The sequence below is a fragment of the Scylla paramamosain genome, chromosome 9 (genome assembly GCF_035594125.1).
Source record: "Scylla paramamosain isolate STU-SP2022 chromosome 9, ASM3559412v1, whole genome shotgun sequence".
Classification (NCBI taxonomy): Eukaryota; Metazoa; Arthropoda; class Malacostraca; order Decapoda; family Portunidae; genus Scylla; species Scylla paramamosain.
Genome location: NC_087159.1, coordinates 21,213,358 through 21,234,625, shown reverse-complemented (window position 1 = coordinate 21,234,625; position 21,268 = coordinate 21,213,358). Strand labels below are relative to the sequence as shown.

The window sequence follows — 21,268 nt, the reverse complement described above, 5'->3', positions numbered from 1 at the left end:
TACAAGGGGAAATAGACCCTTTTCAAGAAGCAGTGCTAGGCTCAGTATAATGTAAGGTTTGAAATGTTATCAGCAGTAAAAATCATGTTCTATTTTCATAAATGACAATGGGGTTTTTGTAATAGGAACTTTTATTTACACCTATTTACAAAATGTGAATTTTGACAGAACCCTTTACATACAACACCCACATGACTTTAAAATCTCATGTGAACAGCACCATCTAGCAGACAAGTGATTTGCCGAAGTAAAATTACAGAAGTACATGAGACTTACCATAGGTTAGTTGAAATGTGCTTCGGATTTTGCGCGGCACATCACGTCTGCTAGATGGTAGAGTTCACATGCCCTCCACTCCCTCCCTTTGTTAATTGATGATTCTTGGTTTACACAACAAAAATTCACTGACTGGAAGGGTTGGGAGATAATATTTCATGTGGATAGTTGTATCTTTAAAGACTGACTGTGTGGCGAAGTGTAGTGTATCTCATGTGAACTCTACCATCTAGCAGACGTGATGTGCCTCGCAAAATCTGAAGCACATTTCAACTAACCTACGGTAAGTCTCATGTACTTCTGTAATTAGCAGTCAGTCATTTGCAGTTTATCATTGATAAAGTGAATGCATTTAGACTGTATAGCATTTGAGAGAAAAAGGAGAAAAGATTTAGATACAAAGTATGCATGCTATGTGCAGCAAATAGCTATCCATACAACTTCTCTAGCTATCATGGCCAAGAAAGTGACAGAGAAATCCATGTCCTGAGATCATATGTCATGAAGGAAACATTGCATCATTTGGTCTTCTTTGACAATTTATTTATTTTTTTAACCCTTTCCTTCCGGCAATCGTATATATACAATTGCAAAAATGCGTCCGTAGCGACGGCGATCATACCGGTAATCAAGAATTTTCGCGCCTCAATTTTGAGGTCCAAGTGCGGTTTCTCGAGTCAGATGGTGTGAGTGGAAGTGTCTGGCATGTTTCCACATGTAGTGTTGTCACTAGCTCTGGAAATTTAGCGGTAACTAAGCTGTTTTCCCTTTCTCCGGGCGACACTTGGCAACCCCAGCGACCTGTCGGGTGGAAAGCACTCGCCGGGTGGAAAGCACCATGATAAGTGTGAAGAGACATCCTGATAAGAGCCAAGGATCTCAGATCATAACTCACCATGGAGCAGGACACAACATATGTATTTAGCAGTGCTTCTGAGTTTGAAGATAGTGACAGTGAATATTTAGAAGAAGAAGCTGAAGAAAGCGAAGACATTAGTGAGGACTCGGAAAATGATTTACAGGATCCACCTGTTTTATCAGAACAGAGAGATGATACCTATCATTCTTTCATGTTAATTTTTTCATTATCTTCGATTTTATAATAAAATGGTAGAAGGTAACTTGTCAGAGAGAGAGAGAGAAAGAGAGAGAATGTTATTTGCCTGAAACTTGATGTGAAAAGGGATGAAATCTCTCTCTCTCTCTCTCTCTCTCTCTCTCTCTCTCTCTCTCTCTCTCATTGGAAGTGTACAATTTCCCCTCCAAGATGAGAGAGAGAGAGAGAGAGAGAGAGAGAGAGAGAGAGAGAGAGAGAGAGAGAGAGAGAGAGAGAGAGAGAGAGAGAGAGAGAGAGAGAGAGAGAGAGAGAGAGAGAGAGTGTGCGCGCGGTGTCATCGCTCTCCGGGCTGTTTCTGGATGACGGATCACACAGCGGGAGGAGGAGGAATCCTTTATAAGGCATAAACTCAACTTTCAGAGGTCACATCAAGCTACAAAGTATATCACTGTATTCAGAATAACAAAGAGAAAATAATTATTAGTATTCAAGCAATTTTCTGACAATTTCTAGGTTTACCATTTTTAGCCGTCATACAAAACGGGAAAATAATTTAAGCGCCGGAAGGAAAGGGTTAAAGGCATACATTGAAAACTGAATTGGCTAAGAAAGATATTTGAACATGTGGAATAGTTCAAGAAAATAGAACAGGAAAATGTCCTCTCCCCTTACAAAGAAATAATAAAGCAAGAGCATAGATATTTCAACTAAAAATCAGATAGTACTGTATGTATTGTGTGTAAGATTGAATGATAACTGCTGTGACTTGATAGTGACTATTAAAGTGCCAATCCCATTGAAACAATAGAATGTCATGTGCAGAGAGACCAAGGTAAATCTCCCAGCCACAGCTGCATTTTTTTAAATTTCTAATATTTTTATGTAAGAGGGCCACTGACCAAGGGCAACAAAAGATCTGAATAGAAAAAGGCCCACATAATGGCAGTTACCTTAGAGATACCACAAAGAATGCTAAAAAAAAAAAAAAAAAACATGGTCTCAAAACCTCTCTCCAAAAAAAAAAAAAAAAAAAAAAAACAGGATGTGTCTCAAAACCACTCTCTTCAAAGAGTTCAAATCATAGGAAAGAAGAAATACAGAAGCAGGTTTGGAGTTCCAGAGTTTACCAGAGAAAGAGATGAATGACTGAGAATACTAGTTAACACTTGCACTAGAGTAGTGGAGAAAATAGGGATGAGAGAAAAAAAAAAGTCTTGTGCAGCGAGGCCACGGGAGGAGGGGAGGCACACAATTAGCAAGATCAGAAGAGCAGTTAGCATGAAAATGACCATCAAAGATAGCAAGAGATGCAACACTGTGGCAATGAAAAAGAGGCTGAAAACATTCAGTTAGAAGAGAGAGGTTATAAAATGAAAAGCTTTTGATTCCACCATGTCTAAAAGAGCAGAATGAGTGAAACATGTGAAACATACTCCATACAAGGATAAGTAAGGCCCCTGTGCAGAGTTAGCAGCATGGGGGGATGGGGGTGGAGGTGGTAAGAAAAACTGGTGGAGACGACTCAGAATGCCTAGCTTCACAGAAGCTGTTTTGACTAGATATGAGATGTGAAGTTTCCAGTTTAGATTATAAACACAGTAGTACCTCAGTTTATGAGTACTTTGGATTATGAGTGTTTTGGGTTATGAGCACTTATTTTCATTTTGGATTACAAGCAATAGCGCAGGAGAACAGAGGAGATGGTTCTGCTGATCCCCTCACTTGGTCTCATCTCAGTTGGCTGGCTTCACTCATAGAGGGAACATCCTTGTTTTTTGGCCTTTGTGCTTATGTGTGACTATTCATTATTGTAACCATGCTCCCTGTGAAGAACGTTGCAAAGTAGGGTGCTAAGAAGGAGATGATCACCGCTGAAGTAAAAAAAGGAAATAACTGAGAAGCATGAGCAAGGTGTCCGCGTGGCTGAACTTTCTAAGTTTTACAACAAGTCTTCATCCTCGATTTACACCATCCAGAAGAAGACAGAAGAAATTAAGGCACTAGATTCTGCAAAAAGGGTCACAACAGTGATGAAGCAACAGCCCCATGTTCTGGAAGATGCTGAAAAGCTACTTCTTGTTTGGACAAACAAGAAACAGTTAGCAGGTGATAGTGACCGAGACCATTATCTGCCAGAAGGCGAAGGCATTGTTTGATGACCTTATAAAATGCCAGGTTCCATGTCCAATAAAGACTTGTTAAAGGTTAGCTGTGGATGGTTCGAGAACTTTAAAAAGGGGACTGGCATCCATAGTGTTGTGTGTCAACGGAGAGGCTGCTAGTGCTGATACCGAAGCAGCAGAGAATTTTGTGGCAGAGTTAAAGAGGTTTGTTGATTCTGAGGGTTACATGCTGCAGCAAATTTTTATCTGCAATGAGACGGGGCTTTTCTGGAAAAACATGCTGAGAAGGATCTATATAACAGCAGAAGAGAAGACACTTTCTGGTCACAAGCCCATGAAAGACTCTCACACTCTTGTTCTGTGCTAATGCAAGTGGGGATTAAGCCCATGCTTGTTTATCACTCAGGAAATCCACGAGTTTTCAAGAATTTCAAGATGCAAAAAGAACCAGTTAAATTTCAGGTATAGGTCCAACATCAAGGAATGGGTGACAGCAATTTTTTGTGGAGTGGATCAATTAAGTCTTCAGTCCTTCAGTGAAGAAATTTCTTTTGGAGAGGAATCTACCACTCAGAGTCTTGCTGGTTTTGGATAACACCCCTGCTCATCTTCCAAGCTCTGAAGACAATTTATTGGAGGAGTTTAAATTCATTAAAATCAATTTCCTTCCTTCCAACACCACTTCACTAATCCAACCAATGGATCTGCAGCTCATTGCTAACTTTAAGAAACTGTACGCAAAAGCACTGTTTGGGAGGTGCATTGAGGTGACCAAAGGAACAAACCTTATCCTCAGAGAATTTTGGAAAGATCACTTTCACATCTTAAGCTGCCTCAAGTTCATCAATAAAACCTGTGAGGGGGTTATCATGAGGGCTCTCAATTCTTCATGAAGAAAACTGTGGTTTGACTATGTTCCTTAATGTGATTTTGAGGGGTTTTCTCTTGTGGGCAAGCATGTTGAGGAAATTGTATCCTTGGCCAAGACCATGGAGCTAGAGGTGGATAACGAGGGCATTCACACCCTGGTGGAGGAGCATAATCAGGATCTGACAACTGATGTGTGTGTGTGTGTGTGTGTGTGTGTGTGTGTGTGTGTGTGTGTGTGTGTGTGTGTGTGTGTGTGTGTGTGTGTGTATGAGTGCATGTGTGAGTGAGAGAATAGATAAAAACAATCATGAGAATTGTTAAATAGAATTCTTCACTCACTCCTCACCCTTTCTGCTTATATAGTATTTATTCTTTCTACTTACTCCCCATCTTCCCATGCTCTTCCTTCACACTTCCTCTACTTCCTTGCCTCATGTACATACTCTCCTTCTCCAGATATGTCCCTTTTCCTTTTTTTTCCTTTTCTCACCCTCTTTCCTCATCTCAGACCTCCCTCCCTGTCACCTCCCCTCCTCCTTATTTGTCAGAGATAAGGGACAAGGGAGTGATAATTTGATCTCTCCCCCTCACTCACTTTAAGTCATCTTTGCTTCATCCTTTCTCACTCTCTTATACTAATTCCATTTTTATTCTCTGTTAGTTTTATTTTATTTAGCAATACATTCACAAGATTGTTCTTACTTTCACAGAGAGAGAAAAAGAAAGAGAGAGAGTGTGTGGTGGGTGCCACATCCTTGTGCCCTCACCCACTTTCCATCTCCCCAAGTGGTGTAATCTGTCTGACCTGACTCCACATGTTGTCATCTGGCCCAACTACATGTTTCCAGTGAGGTCAAGCTGCTTTGTGTGCAGCTGTGCTCATCATTTGTGCCTAACCAACAGCCGTGTCAACTCCCAGGGAGCTCAAGAGCCCCACATCCAACCTGACCTGCCAGCCATGTGCCCACTCCTGGCAGCTCCTGGCAGATCTGCACTAATCTTGTTGTAGTTTTTATTTTATATCAATATACTATAGTAGTATCTACAACTGTATTTACCTACACATTCTGAACACCCTACAAGTCTCAAAAATCCTTACAATAACTGTAATGGGCAATTTCTACCAGGAAATAACAAAAATAAAAATAGGAAAAAAATTTTGGTCTGGAACGGATCAGGCAAGTTCCCATTATTTCCTATGGTAAACCTTGTTTTGGGTTATGAGCATTTTGGGTTATGAGCATCTGTTCTGAATGAATTATGTTCATAAACCAAGGTATTACTGTAAAGAACAAACCAAGGATGTTCAATGTAGAAGATGAGGACAGCTGAGTGTCAGATAGTTATCTGGAAGTTTGTTGAGATGATAGATGGAGGAATTGAGTTTTGAAGCATTGAACAATACTAAGTTTGCTCTGCCCCAATCAGAAATTAGAGAGATAAGGAGTCAGACATTTTGTGTCTTCTCTGTATGAACTGCTTACTTCCTGAAGGGGTGGACATTTATGAAAAGACATGGAAAAGTGCAGAGTGGTAGGAGTGTAGGAATACACAGGACAAGAAGTTTGGTTTAGAAGATCATTAATGAATGATAGGAAGAGAGTGGGTGATAGGACAGAACACCTGAGGAACATCACTGTTAACAGACTTAGGGTGACCATCAGTGACCATCTACCAAAGCAGCAATAGAATGGTCAGAAAGGAAACTCGAGATGAAGTTACAAAGAAAAGGATAGAAGCTGTAGGAGGGTAGTTTAGAAACCAGGCCTTTGTGCCAGACTCTATCAAAAGCTTCTGATATGTCTAAGGCAACAACAAAAGTTTCACCAAAATCCCTAAAAGAGGATGGCCAAGAATCAGTAGGGAAAGCCAGATCACCAGTAGAGCAGCCTGAACGGAATCCATACTGGTGATCAGATAGAAGATTGTGAAGTGATAAATGTTTAAGAGTCTTCCTGTTGAGGATAGATTAAAAAACTTTAGAGAGGCAGGAAAATAAAGCAATAGGACAATAGTATGAGGGATTAGAATGGTCACCCTTTTTTTATGAACAGGCTGAATGTAGACAAATTTCCAACAAGAAGGAAAGGTAGATGTTGAAAGATTAGAGTTGGAAGTCTGACTTGGCAAGGTGCAAGTACTGAGGCACAGTTTTGGTGAACAAGAGGAGAGGCCCCATCAGGTCCATAAGCTTTCCGAAAGTTAAGGCCAGTGAGGGCATGGTAAATATCACTGCAAAGATCTTCATGGGTAGCATGAAGTAGTCATGAATGTATGGGAATGAGGGCATGGAAAACATCATTGTGAATGATTTTAATAGGTAGAATGAAGTAGTTAGAGGGTTGAGGAGAGGGAGGAACAAGCCCTGAATCATCTAAGGTAGAGTTTTTAGGAAAGGTCTGAGTGAAGAGTTCAGCTTTAGAAATAGATGAGATAGCAGTGGTGCCATCAAGTTGAAATAAAGGAGGGAAAGATTAAGAAACAAAGTTACTAGATATGTTTTTGGCTAGGTACCAGAAATCATGAGGGGAGTTATATCTTGAAAGATTTTGACACTTTCTATTAATGAAGGAGTTTTTGGGTAGTTGAAGAACAGACCTGGCATGATTCTGGACAGAAATATAAAGTGCATGAGATTCAGGTGATAGAAGGCTCAAGTACCTTTTGTGGGCCACCTCTCTATCATGTATAGCACAAGAACAGGTTGTGTTAAACCAAACCAAGGTTTGGAAGGTTTATGTCACAAGAAAGAGTGAGGAATGTACATCTTCATGCTAGACACAATCACCTCTGTTATGCAAGCAGCATACAGAGACAGGTCTCTGACACAGAAGCACTCTACACTGAACATCCTTGGTCTGTCCTTTACTTATAATCTGAACTGGAAACTTCACAGACTTGGAATATTTTCAAACTATCAATAGCTTTTATTTTGAAAATGAAAAATAGTGTTTCAGAGAATCATAGGTCAGTCATTGAAAGGTTAAACCATGACTAGAGACTGAAGAGGAATACTTCTCTCTCCTGCCTGCAAATATCTACTTTCCTTTAGCTAACAACATACTTACCCCTTACAACTCTAATACTACCTAAGAAATGTTAAAAAATTACTGTAATAGAAGCATGATGGGTCTCATAAGGGGAAGACCAGTAGACCATCGAGATGAACAATGCACATCCCAGTAGCAGGTAGGTCTTCTGTTGATTCTCCATTTTCCATATATCACAAGCTTCCATCACCATTTGAGATCCTGTTATGGAAAAAAAAAAAAAAAGAATAAATAAATAAAAAAAAAATATATATATATATATATATATATATATATATATATATATATATATATATATATATATATATATATATATATATATATATATATATATAATGACAGTATGACAACCACCATACTCAATTTGGATAAAATCTTTGTGTTTAGTCATTTAAACTATAATTTCATTCAACAATTTAAACTGTGTTTCAGTTGAAGATGAAATATTAAATGCTGCCTTAATCCCCAGAACATTGTTTTGTTTCAAAACTATTCATCCTCAAAATTCAGTTTTAAGTTACACAGTCTGCAGGAAAACTCTTCCATAGTAACTTGGGTACAGCCAGGTCTGATATAATATTGAGGAAGGAGAGGTTTCACTAATCCCTGCATTAGACACAATTCGCTATTAGAGTTTTAATGAAAATAATAACAAAAAATTACTATAGTTTCAGCCTAATTGAGACAGGCAACCAAAAAATTAATATATTTCCATACTACCTACAACACCAAAAATTTTTGTATTGATAAGGTAATTGAATGTAACAAATACATGGTCCATAAAACATTAAAAGACTAATTGATATAAACTGATACAGGGCAGTAATAATCACTAATAACCCACACAGAGGCATTGTTTATACACACAGGTAATGAATGTTCACTATTAATATAATCTCGTATCACATACATATACTTTATAATCCTGATTAAATCACTTCCTTGTTAACATTAAATACTTTTCAGCACCATTAAATGCTAATACTTACCTTGGATAACTAGTACAGTACAAAAACAATTATCAAAAACAACACTGAACCATTGTTTACACACACAACTGATAAATGGTCAACTCACATTACTTATGTTGTACATATTTTAGTCATGCAATCTTCATACTTCCCCACTCACTATATTATTTGTGTACAAAGCTATGCCTTCATTGCTACATGTAAAGGATAAATAATACAGTAATCCCTCCAATATCCATCCCAATTTGTGCACATCAAATCCAGATGTTGCATTTGTCCAGATATTGCATTCTCATTGTTTGCCAAACATCGGTATGAAAAATGATAGCTTATTGTTTGCCACAACACCATTCATCCCAACCTGCATGCAAGGGAGGAGGGCCAGAAAGGCTTATCACACCATATGGCAGTGCCACATTGCAAAAAACACAAATGGAAATGAGAGATGCCTCACTACTGTAGCACTAATGCTCCACAAAGCATCTAATGCTGCCACAAAGCATCTTATTATCCTGTGGTTGTGCTGCAATGCTGAGTCACACCAGATACAAGGACAAAACTCACACACAGTTCTAGGCTATGTGGTGGCACTGCACTGTTGTGTCATGCTGGATGTGAGGACAAAATATACACACTTACAGTTCTATACCATGTGAAGCATCGCACAGCCACACCATTGCATCACGCCAGGTGTGAGCACAAAACATACACATTTCCAGTTATAGGCCATATGAGGTGCTGCACTGCCACACTGTTGCATCATACTGTACATAAGAACATAAGAAATAAGGGAAGCTGCAAGAAGCGACCAGGCTTACACGTGGCAGTCCCTGTATGAAACACTCCTACCTATTTCCATCTGTTATCCCCATCCATAAACTTGTCTAATCTTCTCTTAAAGCTCTCTAGTGTCCTAGCACTAACTACATGATTACTGAGTCCGTTCCACTCATCTACCACTCTATTTGAGAACCAATTTTTTCCTATCTCCTTCCTAAACCTAAATTTTTCAAGCTTGAACCCGTTATTTCTTGTTCTACCCTGGTTGCTGATCCTAAGAATTTTGCTTACATCTCCCTTGTTATAACCCTTATACCACTTAAAGACTTCTATCAGGTCCCCTCTTAACCTACGTCTCTCTAGAGAATGTAAATTTAACCGCTTCAACCTCGCTTCGTAAGGAATACTCCTCATCCCCTGTATCCTTTTAGTCATTCTCCTCTGTACTGATTCTAATAGACCTATATCTTTCCTGTAATGTGGGGACCAGAACTGCACAGCGTAGTCTAGATGAGGTCTGACCAGCGCCAAGTATAATTTTAATATTACTTCCGGCCTTCTACTTTTAACACTCCTAAAAATGAATCCTAGTACCCTATTTGCCTTGTTTCTGGCTTCTATGCATTGTTTCCCTAGACGGAGTTCAGAGCTAACTATAACTCCTAAATCTTTCTCGTACCCTGTACCTACCAGAGTTTGGGTGTTTAATGTGTACCTATTGTGTGGGTTTCCTCTACCTACGCTAAGCACTTTGCATTTATTGATATTAAATTGCATTTGCCATCTATCCGTCCATTCATTCATTCTATCTAAGTCTGTCTGCAAGGCGATGGCATCCGCTTCTGACCTAATTAATCTACCTATCTTTGTGTCATCCGCAAATTTACTAACATCGCTACTAATTCCACTATCCAAGTCATTGATATATATTAGAAATAATAATGGCCCTAATACTGATCCCTGTGGCACCCCACTAATGACATGACCCTACTCGGATTTCGAGCCGTTTATTAGCACTCTCTGTCGCCTGTTACCAAGCCATGACCCTATCCAACCTAACACCTTCCCATCTATCCCGTGCGCCCTAACCCTTCTCAGGAGCCTTTGATGGGGCACCTTGTCGAATGCTTTACTAAAGTCCAGATATAAGATATCATAACTATCACCACTATCTACTGCCTCGTACACCTTACTGTAAAAACTTAACAAGTTTGTCAGGCAAGACTTCCCCTTCGTGAAGCCATGCTGTGACTGATTTATCAAGTTATGTTTGTCTAAATGTTCCCTAATCTTCCTGGTTATTATTGACTCTAACATTTTACCTACAACTGAAGTTAAGCTGACAGGTCTATAATTAGACGCTAAAGTTTTATCCCCTTTCTTAAAGATGGGTACTACATTAGCCTGCCTCCACATTACTGGTACCTCACCCAACTCCAGTGATTTCCTAAAGACAGAAACTAACGGCTCACTAATAATCATTTTACATTCCTTCAGTACTCTGGGATATATTTCATCAGGTCCTGGTGACTTGAACTTTTTTAGCCTATCTATCTCCTGCTCCACTATCTCCCTAGTTATGGAAATATCCGTCAGCTTCTCATACTCATCTGCTCTAAACACCTGTTCACTATCTGGCATATCCTGCATGTTTTCCTGAGTGAAGACAGTTAAAAAATAATCATTCAGAAGTTTACTAATCTCCTCCCCAGAACTAACCAGCTCCCCATCTGCTGCCTTTAATTGACCTACAGTATCCTTATTTTTCGTCCTGTATACCTGATAAAATCCTTTGGGGTCCGTCTTCGCCTGGCTGGCTACCTTTAATTCATAATTGTCCTTAGTTTTCCTCGTTAACTTCCTGACTGATCTAACTAATTCATTATACTGTGTCCTTAAAACTTCCTCACCTGCCTTTAATCTCTTATATATACTTCTCTTACGCCCTATATAATGCTTTAACCTAGCAGTCATCCATTTAGGGTCATTTTTTTGTGATCTTATTGTTTTATACGGGATATTTGCTAACTGACCTGTATGAACTTTATCTACGAAATATTTATACAATTCATCTACATTTACTTCACCTAATCTCCTCATCTCGTTCCCTACCATCCTCTCCCCTCCCTCATCAACTCGCCTCGACCTTACCTCTCTCACTTCAGCATGACCTGACATTCCAACATACTCACACCTATCTCCCCCCTTCCTCTTTCCTCCTCCCTTCTGGAGCCTCACCTCACCTCCCTCATCCTGCCTTATCTCTATGAACTCCGTCCCTGACCTGACCTCACCCTGCATCCTTTGCCAGTCCACTCCTTGGAGGTACCTTTTTAATTCTTCAAAATCTGCTCTCCTAAAGTCAGGTATTTTACAAGTGTTTTTATTTCGAACAGTTTCTTCCCATTCTAGATTGTACCTAATTTCCCTATGGTCACTGTTACCTAGCTGTCCTCCAACCTCTACCTGCGTGACTGCTTCCTCCCTGTTAGTAAGAATTAAATCTAGAATATTATTCCCCCTTGTGGGTTCTACGACTACCTGTTTTAAAAAATTATCCTGAATTACCTTAAGGAATTCCTCTGCTTCCTTGTTACCCACAATCAGACTCCAGTCGATATTCCTAAAATTAAAATCTCCTACCACACATACCTGACTGTACCTGCCTGCTCTATTTAATTCCTGCCACAGTGAGGTGTTAATTTCCTCTGTACTGGTCGGTGGTCTGTAAACTACCCCTAGTACTACTGACTGCGATCCTTCCTTAATATCTACCCATATCGACTCTGCTTTGTTATCTGTTTTAATTCTATTGTTCATACAGCACTGTAATGTGTCCCTAACGGATAACGCGACACCTCCTCCTCTCCTGTTTTCTCTATCTTTATAGAACATTGTATACCCATCTATCTTAACCTCTGGATTAAATACTTTTCCTGACATATCTAACCAAGTTTCAGTTAAAGCGATGATATCAAATTTCTCTACACTCGCTATTCCTCTAAGCAAGTCTATTTTATTCAGAATACTTCTACAATTTGTGTAGTAAACACTTAAGCTATTTCTCACCATCCCTAAGCTAGCTTCCTTTCTAGATTTAACTAATTTGCCCCTTGCCTTCTCCTCACTATCCCTTCTTCCCTCCCGACTAACGAAAAAAGTGCTGGAGTGCAGTTACCTCCCGCTCGAGTGTTTCGGCCAAAACACGAACACCCTGGTGTGACAAATACACTCCATCCCTGGCGTACAAGGTGTCCCTGCCATAGAAAAGGTCCCAGTTGTCGATGAACGTCCATCCATTACTCCTACAATGATTCGCGAGCCTGCGATTCACTGTAATAGCCCTGGACAGCCACTCAGCACCAACTCCCCTCCTCGGCAAGACACCACATACCACGGGGATCCCACCCTTGTCCCTAATCCTGTCCAAAGCCTGTCGAAACCTCCTGATAAGTTCCTCACTCCTGACCTTACCAAGGTCATTCCCTCCCGCACTGAGAAAAACAATGGGCTTGGTCCCATCTTTTTCCAAGCACGTGTCTAGCCTATCAGCTACCTTCCCTATCCCGGCCCCCGGCAAACACACCCTCGACCTACGCTTCCTATCCCTAGCACAGAACGCACTATCTAAGTGCCTAACCTGACTATCACCAAACACAAGCACTCTACCTTGGGGCAGGGTAACTGCATCTGCCCCCTCCTTCTTGCCTCCTCCAGCCCTGTCCACCTCCTTCTCCTTCCCCTCCTCCAGCACATTGAAGGGATTCTTCGTCTCCACGGAAGGTGCCCTGAGCACCTTCACCCTCTTGGCTCCCCTGCACACAACCGACCACTGCTCCTCCGTCGCCTTACTAGGTAAGGTGACGGTGGGGCACGACCCTCCCACAGGTGCTGAGATCCTCTCATAGAACTCAGCCTGCAGGTCCGAGATCCTCTCACGAAACTCAGCCTGCACCTCCGAGATCCTTCGATGGAACTCAGCCTCCACCTCTGAGACCTTCGCAACGAAGGCCTCGAGAACAGGAGAACTAACACAACCTGTCGACTCAGCAACACAAGGCGCCATGTCTACACTAGCCAGCTATATTAGCGTCAGGTCACTGCTCACTAAACACGTCCGTTCACTAGGAACCCTGACCTGAGACTGAGGAACCCTGACCTGAGACTGTATGTGAGGACAAAACATAAACTCACACAGTTCTTGGGGCTGCATAGTGTGACACCAGCCCAAGAAGGGCACACAGCAGGAAACCTGAGTAGCACTGGTGGCTGGTGTACATATGTTCAGATATTCAACCAAATGTGTATCCAGTTTAACATCCAGAAATTGTTACATCCAAATATTTAAATAACTACAGTAACCTCTACAATGTCTGTCCTGATTTGTGCACAGTATGTCTAGATGTTGCCTTTGTCCAGATATTATGCATGTCCAATTAATTCTTATCATATATTGGACATTGGTGTGGAATATGGTATTGTACAATACAACAAGATCTCACATCTAACAAGTAATGTGTAAAAAAAAAAATAAAAAAATAAAAAAAAATAATTAGATGTGAATTCATAAGATGCAAATACATAAATCCATGGGGAAAATAATAAGAGGTAAGAAAAATTGGATTGAAGCCGTTTTCACCCAGAACATATGATAGTTTTTAATAAAACATACTGATACAAAATATAAAATAAATAAAAGATAATGTGGATAACTCACATGTGAACGATGAAATTAGGTGCTTTACTAAAATGAATGCTATCAATCAAAGGCAAAAGGGAGACTATAATTGGTCTGGTCTTTCAAGTCCTCCACTCCTGTCATCACCACCACTGTCCTCTCTCTTCTTGCTCCCTGTCACATCTTGTGATAACTTTGGAAGTCTTTTTTTATCCTTTTGTCTACATTAGCATTTTCATTCCCAATGTCCAGAAAAATCATTCAGAATGTCACCAATATAATTACTTAAATAACTATTTTTATTCATAGTCTCTTGTCCATCTTCATATAAATTTGCCACAACTTTTCCAAGTTCATGACATTTATTTAGATACTGCATGATAACCACTTGAATTTTTCATTATTTTTTTTCCACAGACTTCACTTGGCTCCTGGTTTAGATTATGTACAAAAGGTAGCATCTTTCCCACCCACAGAAACTCTGATGTGTTGGCACCTAGACAAGTAACATCCATGACTTTTTTTTTTCACTTCTTTGCTTTCTTCTTGTGCCATCAACTCAACATCTGCATTTTCCACTATCTCTTCAGCAGTTTTTATTTCTTCTTGTTACAACACTTCTACTACAAGTGCCTCATTAACTTTACCAAAACCAGGTGCTGAAATATTCTCAGCTGCCTCAACTGCCTCATGGAGAAGCTGAGCCTTGTGCTGCTCTTTACCTGATCTGGGTACCCAGCTAGGAAGAAAAGGATGCCAAGTATGTTTTATTGCATTCACTGTTATATTTTTTCATGCATCAGTCATGTAGTTGATCACATTTTTTTACACAAAGTTTCACCAAAACTGTTTCACCAAGGTGAAGGCCTTTGATAGAACACTCATGTGCTGGCTGTGGTGGGGCTGCCTTAGGTGTGGGACTTAGTCCTATCATCATTTCCTCATCATCAGACATTTCCTCTATTACTTTCAATTTTTTTTGTCTGTCTATGGCCTCTCTCATCTCATCATACACTCACTTATAGTACAGTACCTTTACATTGGCTATCATTTCTTGATCCTACAGTTGAATAAGTGATGTCATGTTTGCAAGTAAAAATTAAGCTTGAACAGTAAAGTGACAGCCAATGAGATACCACATATGCCCCAGTGTGTTGCCCATGAACAACAAAACTTTTCCATCCAAATTCAGCTCTTTACACTTGCATAGTGCTTCTGGCACAAAATGTTTATGAGACCATTCAAACAGAAAGCAACATGATCATGTGACCTTCAGAGTTTTTTTTTATCCTTTTTCTCCAGTAAATATCATCCAGCTTGTTCATATCTGCCACAAGATCTCTTGAATTTGTAGATAATATGAGGCTTCATACCATGAGTGCCAGTTGCATTGCAGGAATGGATGGAGGGAAAACAAAAAGGAGTAGAGAACAGGAAAAGAGAATACTTATTTCTCAATACTTTCTCTCTCTCTCTCTCTCTCTCTCTCTCTCTCTCTCTCTCTCTCTCTCTCTAATTTTTCAGTCACTCCTCACCCTTTGCTGCTTATATTTATTTTTTCTACTTCACTGTTTTTGTGGTTACAAGTTCACTTGCAACCACAGAAACTATGAAGCCTTCCCTTCATCCTACATCAGCATGACGACAATGAAGCTGTCTCGACACCTTATCTTGCCTCACCTAACACCAAGACCCTCAAAGAAACACTTAAAGCAACAACATGGCATGAAGATCACAAGACAATGCCAAGAAGAGAATACCAAAATTGTGGCCATGTGTACAAATGCAAGGCATCTTGCAATATTAGAAGCCTTGTATATCAAAGAATTCAGCCTTGAACTCAACATACAACCCAACAACCTTCAGGCCATGCCAAGCATAAAAAGAAACAACAAATCACAGTTGCCGCATAATGAGTCCAGCAGCAGCGTGTAGTCAGCTAATCAGCAATGTTTGCGAGCCAGGGTGACTCCATGAGACACTGAATAAATACTGGGCCACACAGCAACTCCAGCCATTCCCACCTCAGCTACAACACGCTACTGAAGAAGGGTTAGGAAATCCAAAATCATGATCTAGCAAAAATTACTAGCTTCAGTGAAGTCATAAATCAAATTACAAAAGAGAAAAGGACAATCATACGATGTAAAGAAAATATCTTGAAATTAATAGATGCTAAATTGACCATCACATTTAACAAAATATATATATATATATATATACACTTATCCCCCAGCTATAGCGGGTTTTGCTAACGCGGTTTAAAGCTATCACGGGAACAATAAAAAACACATTAAATGGGCTAACGCGAATCCTAGTGGAGCTATCGCGGCCCATGAGTCGTTATATGTCCAGGATGTTCACGTGACAGCTACGTCATATTTCTTGGCCAGATTCGCTTGCTAATTGGCTGAATTTGACTGACATATTAGGCCGTGATTGGCTTGCACACTCCCGCTTCCTTATCCAGCCACTCTCCTGCTCCCCCATCCCTCTAGTCCCTCCCGCCACAGTTGACTGAGTGGCACGTGCCGTGGTGAATCTCAAGGTCACGCGTGTGTATCTCGGGACAATGGCCTCTACTCCCCCTCCTGGCCACCCAGGGAGATCGCTACCACCCAACCCGACCCAGCGAAAGGCAACAGCGGCGCCTGGGAAAGAAATCAAGAAGAGGAAGAACCTTACATATGCTGTGAAATATGAGATAGTGAAATTGATCGAGAGTGGACAAAGTAAAAGTTCAGTGGGCGCTAAGTTCGGCATCAACGAGTCTACAGTGAGAGGTATTTACCTTAAGAAGAACCACATTAAGGCACATATGAACCTCACTAGTGATAGTGCTGGACATAATGCTGTGCGAAGCTCAAATCATGTCCTCCTCAAGACTGAGCAGCTCCTCAGCAAGTACTTTGACCGCATGGCAAAGAGAAATTTGCCTGTAGACACGAAGGAGGCCATGGATACAGCAAAGGAAATTTATAAAGGAGTGGCTACAAAGTGGGGCATTCAGCAACCACCAGTATTTTTCGCATCGAAAGGTGCCAATATGTTGAATTGTGTTGCTACTCTGGCGGGCCACGAACAATTTTTTTTTTTTCCTATGTATTCTTAACAATGGCTATCGCGTTTTTAGCTATCACGGCGATGTTAAGGGACCAATTTCTCGCGATAGCTGGGGGTTGAGTGTATATATATATATATATATATATATATATATATATATATATATATATATATATATATATATATATATATATATATATATATATTTTATCATGGTCCTTGTACCTGCCTCGCCAACTACTAATCTCTCCAACTCACCATCAGTTTTGAATACTGTCTCAACCACACTGTGGCGGTATCATAAAGTCGAAGCTTTGGAAACACGTCTTGACTCATGTCTCAATCGAGCTAACCAAGCTGATGACTGACTTCCACCTACACACCTCATCAGTCTCACTCGCTTCTCACATTTGGAACCATCGTTCCTCTTGCTGCCTGGCTCTGGTTGCATTGACATGAGTTAGAAGAAGATGTGACGAACACAAACACTCACACTCACACTCTTCATTACATACATGCCTGAGCTACTTATATTTGTGTTCTATTTTGGGTATATATTTGTTTTCCTTTATTGCTTATTATTTGGTACATGCTACATTCACTTTGTTGCTTATTAACCTTTGGTTTTCTTTATTGCTTTAATAGCTTGTATATGTTATGTTAACTGTACATACTTACTTGAATCCAAGCAGGATCACTGTGTCCTAGATAAGTTGCACATGCTATGCCCATTTCAGGTAGCGGATATTTAGTTTAATACAGTAAAATCCCTCTCATCTGGCATTCGAGTATCTGGCAGCTTCAAGTATCTGGCACATTTTTCCCTGAGCCTTAAAATCAATAAAAAATCAATGTGTACTCATAAAATCGATTAAATTATGATTAATTATGAGGACGGCACAATCCCCTAGTTCCAAAAACAGTTTAATGTTAAGGATGCGATATTCATGGCTTCACTTGTTTGGCTAGACGTTAAAAGGCAAACATTGATGCGATGTTGGCGCAAATTGTACCCTTTGATGATGTGTGATGATGAGGATAATGAGGAGTTTGAAGGGTTTGTAGGTGGCATGAAAAATTCGGTGGTGAGCAAGCTGAGGGAAATGGGGGGAAATGTGCAACTTAAAGTGACAGATGAAGCATTACAGGAATGGATGGACGTGGACGAAATTCAGGCCGTAACATTCACTCTCACAGACAAGGAACTAATCAACGCTGTAGTAGAAGATCATTTAGAGAAAATTAGTGATGATAGTGATGATGATGATGATGATAATGAGCCTAAAATAACTTGGGAACAGGCTGCGAAACACATAGCTGGCTTTGTCAGGTTTGCTGAGCAGTGCACATACATGTCAACCCGAGATGTTATGACCCTTCACTGCATTGAAAATGAGTTTTTGCTGCAAAGAAGAAGGAGAGGCAAACAAGGAGACATTAGAAACTATTTCAAAGTAGCTTGTAAGGGAAAAGAAGTGGGGCAAACAAGTACAGAATCTGATGATGATGTTGACCCAGAGGGTGTTGAATGAGAGGTGTGGGGAGCGAAAAAGTGTCACAAACACTCGTACATTTTCATATCTTTATTGTATGCTATACATGTTGGTTAATATTGAATAAAGCAAATAAGTGTATACGTACTTTATTTTTGTAACCCATCAACTTATTTATAAGAGGAAAGTATTAAAGAGAATGTTAGTACAGTAGTATTGTGTGTTGGTGAGTGTGAGGTGGCAGCGCGGGTGGCGACACGCGGCACGGCGGTCAGCTGATCTTTGTTATGGTAAGATGCGTGAGTGTAGGGTGGTGATTGTGGACATAATTTCACTTCTATTCAAGTATCCGGCATGCTTCAAGTATCTGGCATGTCAGCGGTCCCGTTGATGCTGGATAAGAGGGATTTTACTGTAATGATTATAAGTTTTATTTCATACTTGTTTCACTACCTTATGCTACAAGAAAGGGTACAACACACCTTTAGTCAACCAACTTCTACCCATGCTTGTAACATATATTGGGGGCCTGCCTGGGATAGTATCTTATGAATTGGTATGTCATTTGTATGTTAGCATAATTGCTAGTTAAGTAATCACTGTTTCTGACTTGTTAAGGTTTGTTTTCAGGCATACATACCCACTGACATATGTACATAACCACACTATTCACACTCGTTTTTGTAACTTCTTCGTTTATCTCATGAGTATCTGCTGGTAGCTGCACAGTGACCTTGCCTTTAAATATTTCTTGATAGGCCTGGTGAATAGGTAAAGGGCTAACTGCGTATGCACATTGATAGTTGTATCGGTTTCAGGTAGGGATTATTCTGTGGAGTGTACTTCCACTTCCTCATATACTGCTCTGAAACTCATTCTCACTCATTTGGAGCCACTGAAGCTCCAAATCAATTCTTAATTTCCTTGCAAGTAACTAGACCAGTCTAAACTCAAAAGAGTACTTTAGGTCAGCTCTTGTTTGTTGTAAGTGAGCTTCATCACTTGCTGACCTACGGCTAGTTATATCTGAGAAGGAAAGGCTCATGACGCCCCCTCTCTTAAAGGTTGTTAACTCGTGTCCAAGGGTGCAAATCCGTCTTACCAGTTAATAATCCTCTTGAATCTTATGTCAAGGTTAACTCAAGTGAAACTTAGGATATAACCTGTGGTAGAGTTTTAGCCTCAAATCTTTCCATTTTCTACCAAAGTGAGTACATCAAAATGGCAAAATTCCTAGACCACTGAGAATTTGTAGGAAGTCCTTCTGTAGAAGGACTTCCTACAAATTCTGTATCCTACAAATACAGAAGCAGGCAGGGAGTTCCAGAGTTTACCAGAAAAAGGGATGAATTAACCAGTATTCTCAATCATTCATCCCTTTCTCTGGTAAACTCTGGAACTCCCTGCCTGCTTCTGTATTTCCACCTTCCTATGACTTGAATTCCTTCAAGAGGGAGGTTTCAAGACACTTATCCACCAATTTTTGACCACTGCTTTGACCCTTTTATGGGACTGGCATTTCAGTGGGCATTTTTTTTATTAGATTTTTGTTGCCCTTGGCCAGTATCCTTCCTACATAAAAAAAAAAAAAAAAAAAAAGAACTTAAAGCCTCCAGAGTAACCAAGGATCAACTAAAAAACATCCTTTTAGAAAAATATATCCTTTTAGAAATAGAAAAAGTTAAAATGAAAGTCTTGCAAATGCAGATAGAATATGAGAAGGTGGAGAAAGAGAGACAAAGAGAACATGAGGAGAAACAAAGAGGACATGAGAAGGAACAAAGAGAACATGAGGTTAGGCAAAGAGAACATGAAGAGAAATAAGCAGAGAAAGGAAGAGCTCACCAGTTACTCCTGTTACAAAAACAACCTCCAAACAAGGCTAAGATCACTAAATATTTGTCCCTCTTACCACAATTCTCAGATCAAGATCCCGAAAGTTTCTTCAGGTAGTTTGAATCCAATGCTGAACACTTCAAATTGCCTCAGGAGGATTGGACATGGCTCCTAAAGCCCAAGCCCACTGAGAAAGCTTTAACTATCTTGGGAGGTCAAGAAAATAACATTGATTATGCCTCAGTTAAGAAAGGTATTCTAGTGGCATTTTCCATTACAACAGAGGGTTACAGACAAAAATTTAGGAATCTTAACAAACTCCAGCACCAGACATACTTGGAGTTCACATCAGATAAGTACAGAGTGCCGCAAAAGTGGCTTAAGTCGGCTTTAGTCACCACATATGACCAGCTAGTAAACTTGATCGTCTTAGAGGAATTTAAATGCAGGGTGCCTCATTCAGCAGTAATGCACATCACCAGCAGAGACAAGACAGACTTATTTAAAGCTGCTGAAATTGCAGATGTGTTTTCACTGATTCACCATCCAGGTCCCATGGGAGAGAGGAAGGCTGAGTCAACTGTAAAGTCCAGTGCAGGTTCTGTAAACAATGGCAAGTTGGTCCTTAGTAGCAACAAGTTCTCTCCAGTGTTTTCATTTTGCTAAAAGCCTGGCCACCTCATAAGAGATTGTCCTAATCCCAAGTGCAAAGTAGCAAAAGGTGCTTTTACCAAACAATTGGCCTCATTTAACACCACGAAAACAGATCCCTCTAACAAGTTATTTACCCCGTTTATGTTTAAAAGATCAGTCTCCTTTGGTGATAAACTTAAAATATACAGTAAATATCATAAGGGATACTGCTGGAGGCCAGTCACTTGTACTAAAATCAAAGCTACACTGGTGAAAAGGTGTATTTAAAGGATTTTCACGATCCATTTCCACTCCCGTTAGCCAGAGTACACCTTGACAGTCCTATAGTGAAGGGAGAAGTGATTGTTGGGGTCAGTAGTGATCAGTCCTTGCCCATACCTAATGCTGAGTTTTTACTGGCTAATGACTTGGCCAGTG

General features: G+C 40.1%; 1 protein-coding gene across 7 annotated transcripts in view; it reads right to left on the bottom strand.

The window, feature by feature from the left end:
- Positions 1-21,268, bottom strand: part of LOC135103713 (N-acetylglucosamine-6-sulfatase-like) — a 150,928-nt gene that overhangs the window by 68,076 nt on the left and 61,584 nt on the right. For all 7 annotated transcript variants that reach the window (XM_064010330.1, XM_064010333.1, XM_064010332.1 and 4 more), the window contains one exon: positions 7,438-7,577. In XM_064010330.1, coding sequence (XP_063866400.1) covers positions 7,438-7,569 — 132 coding nt within the window. In that variant the 5' untranslated portion in view covers positions 7,570-7,577. The remainder of the gene's footprint in view (positions 1-7,437; positions 7,578-21,268) is intronic.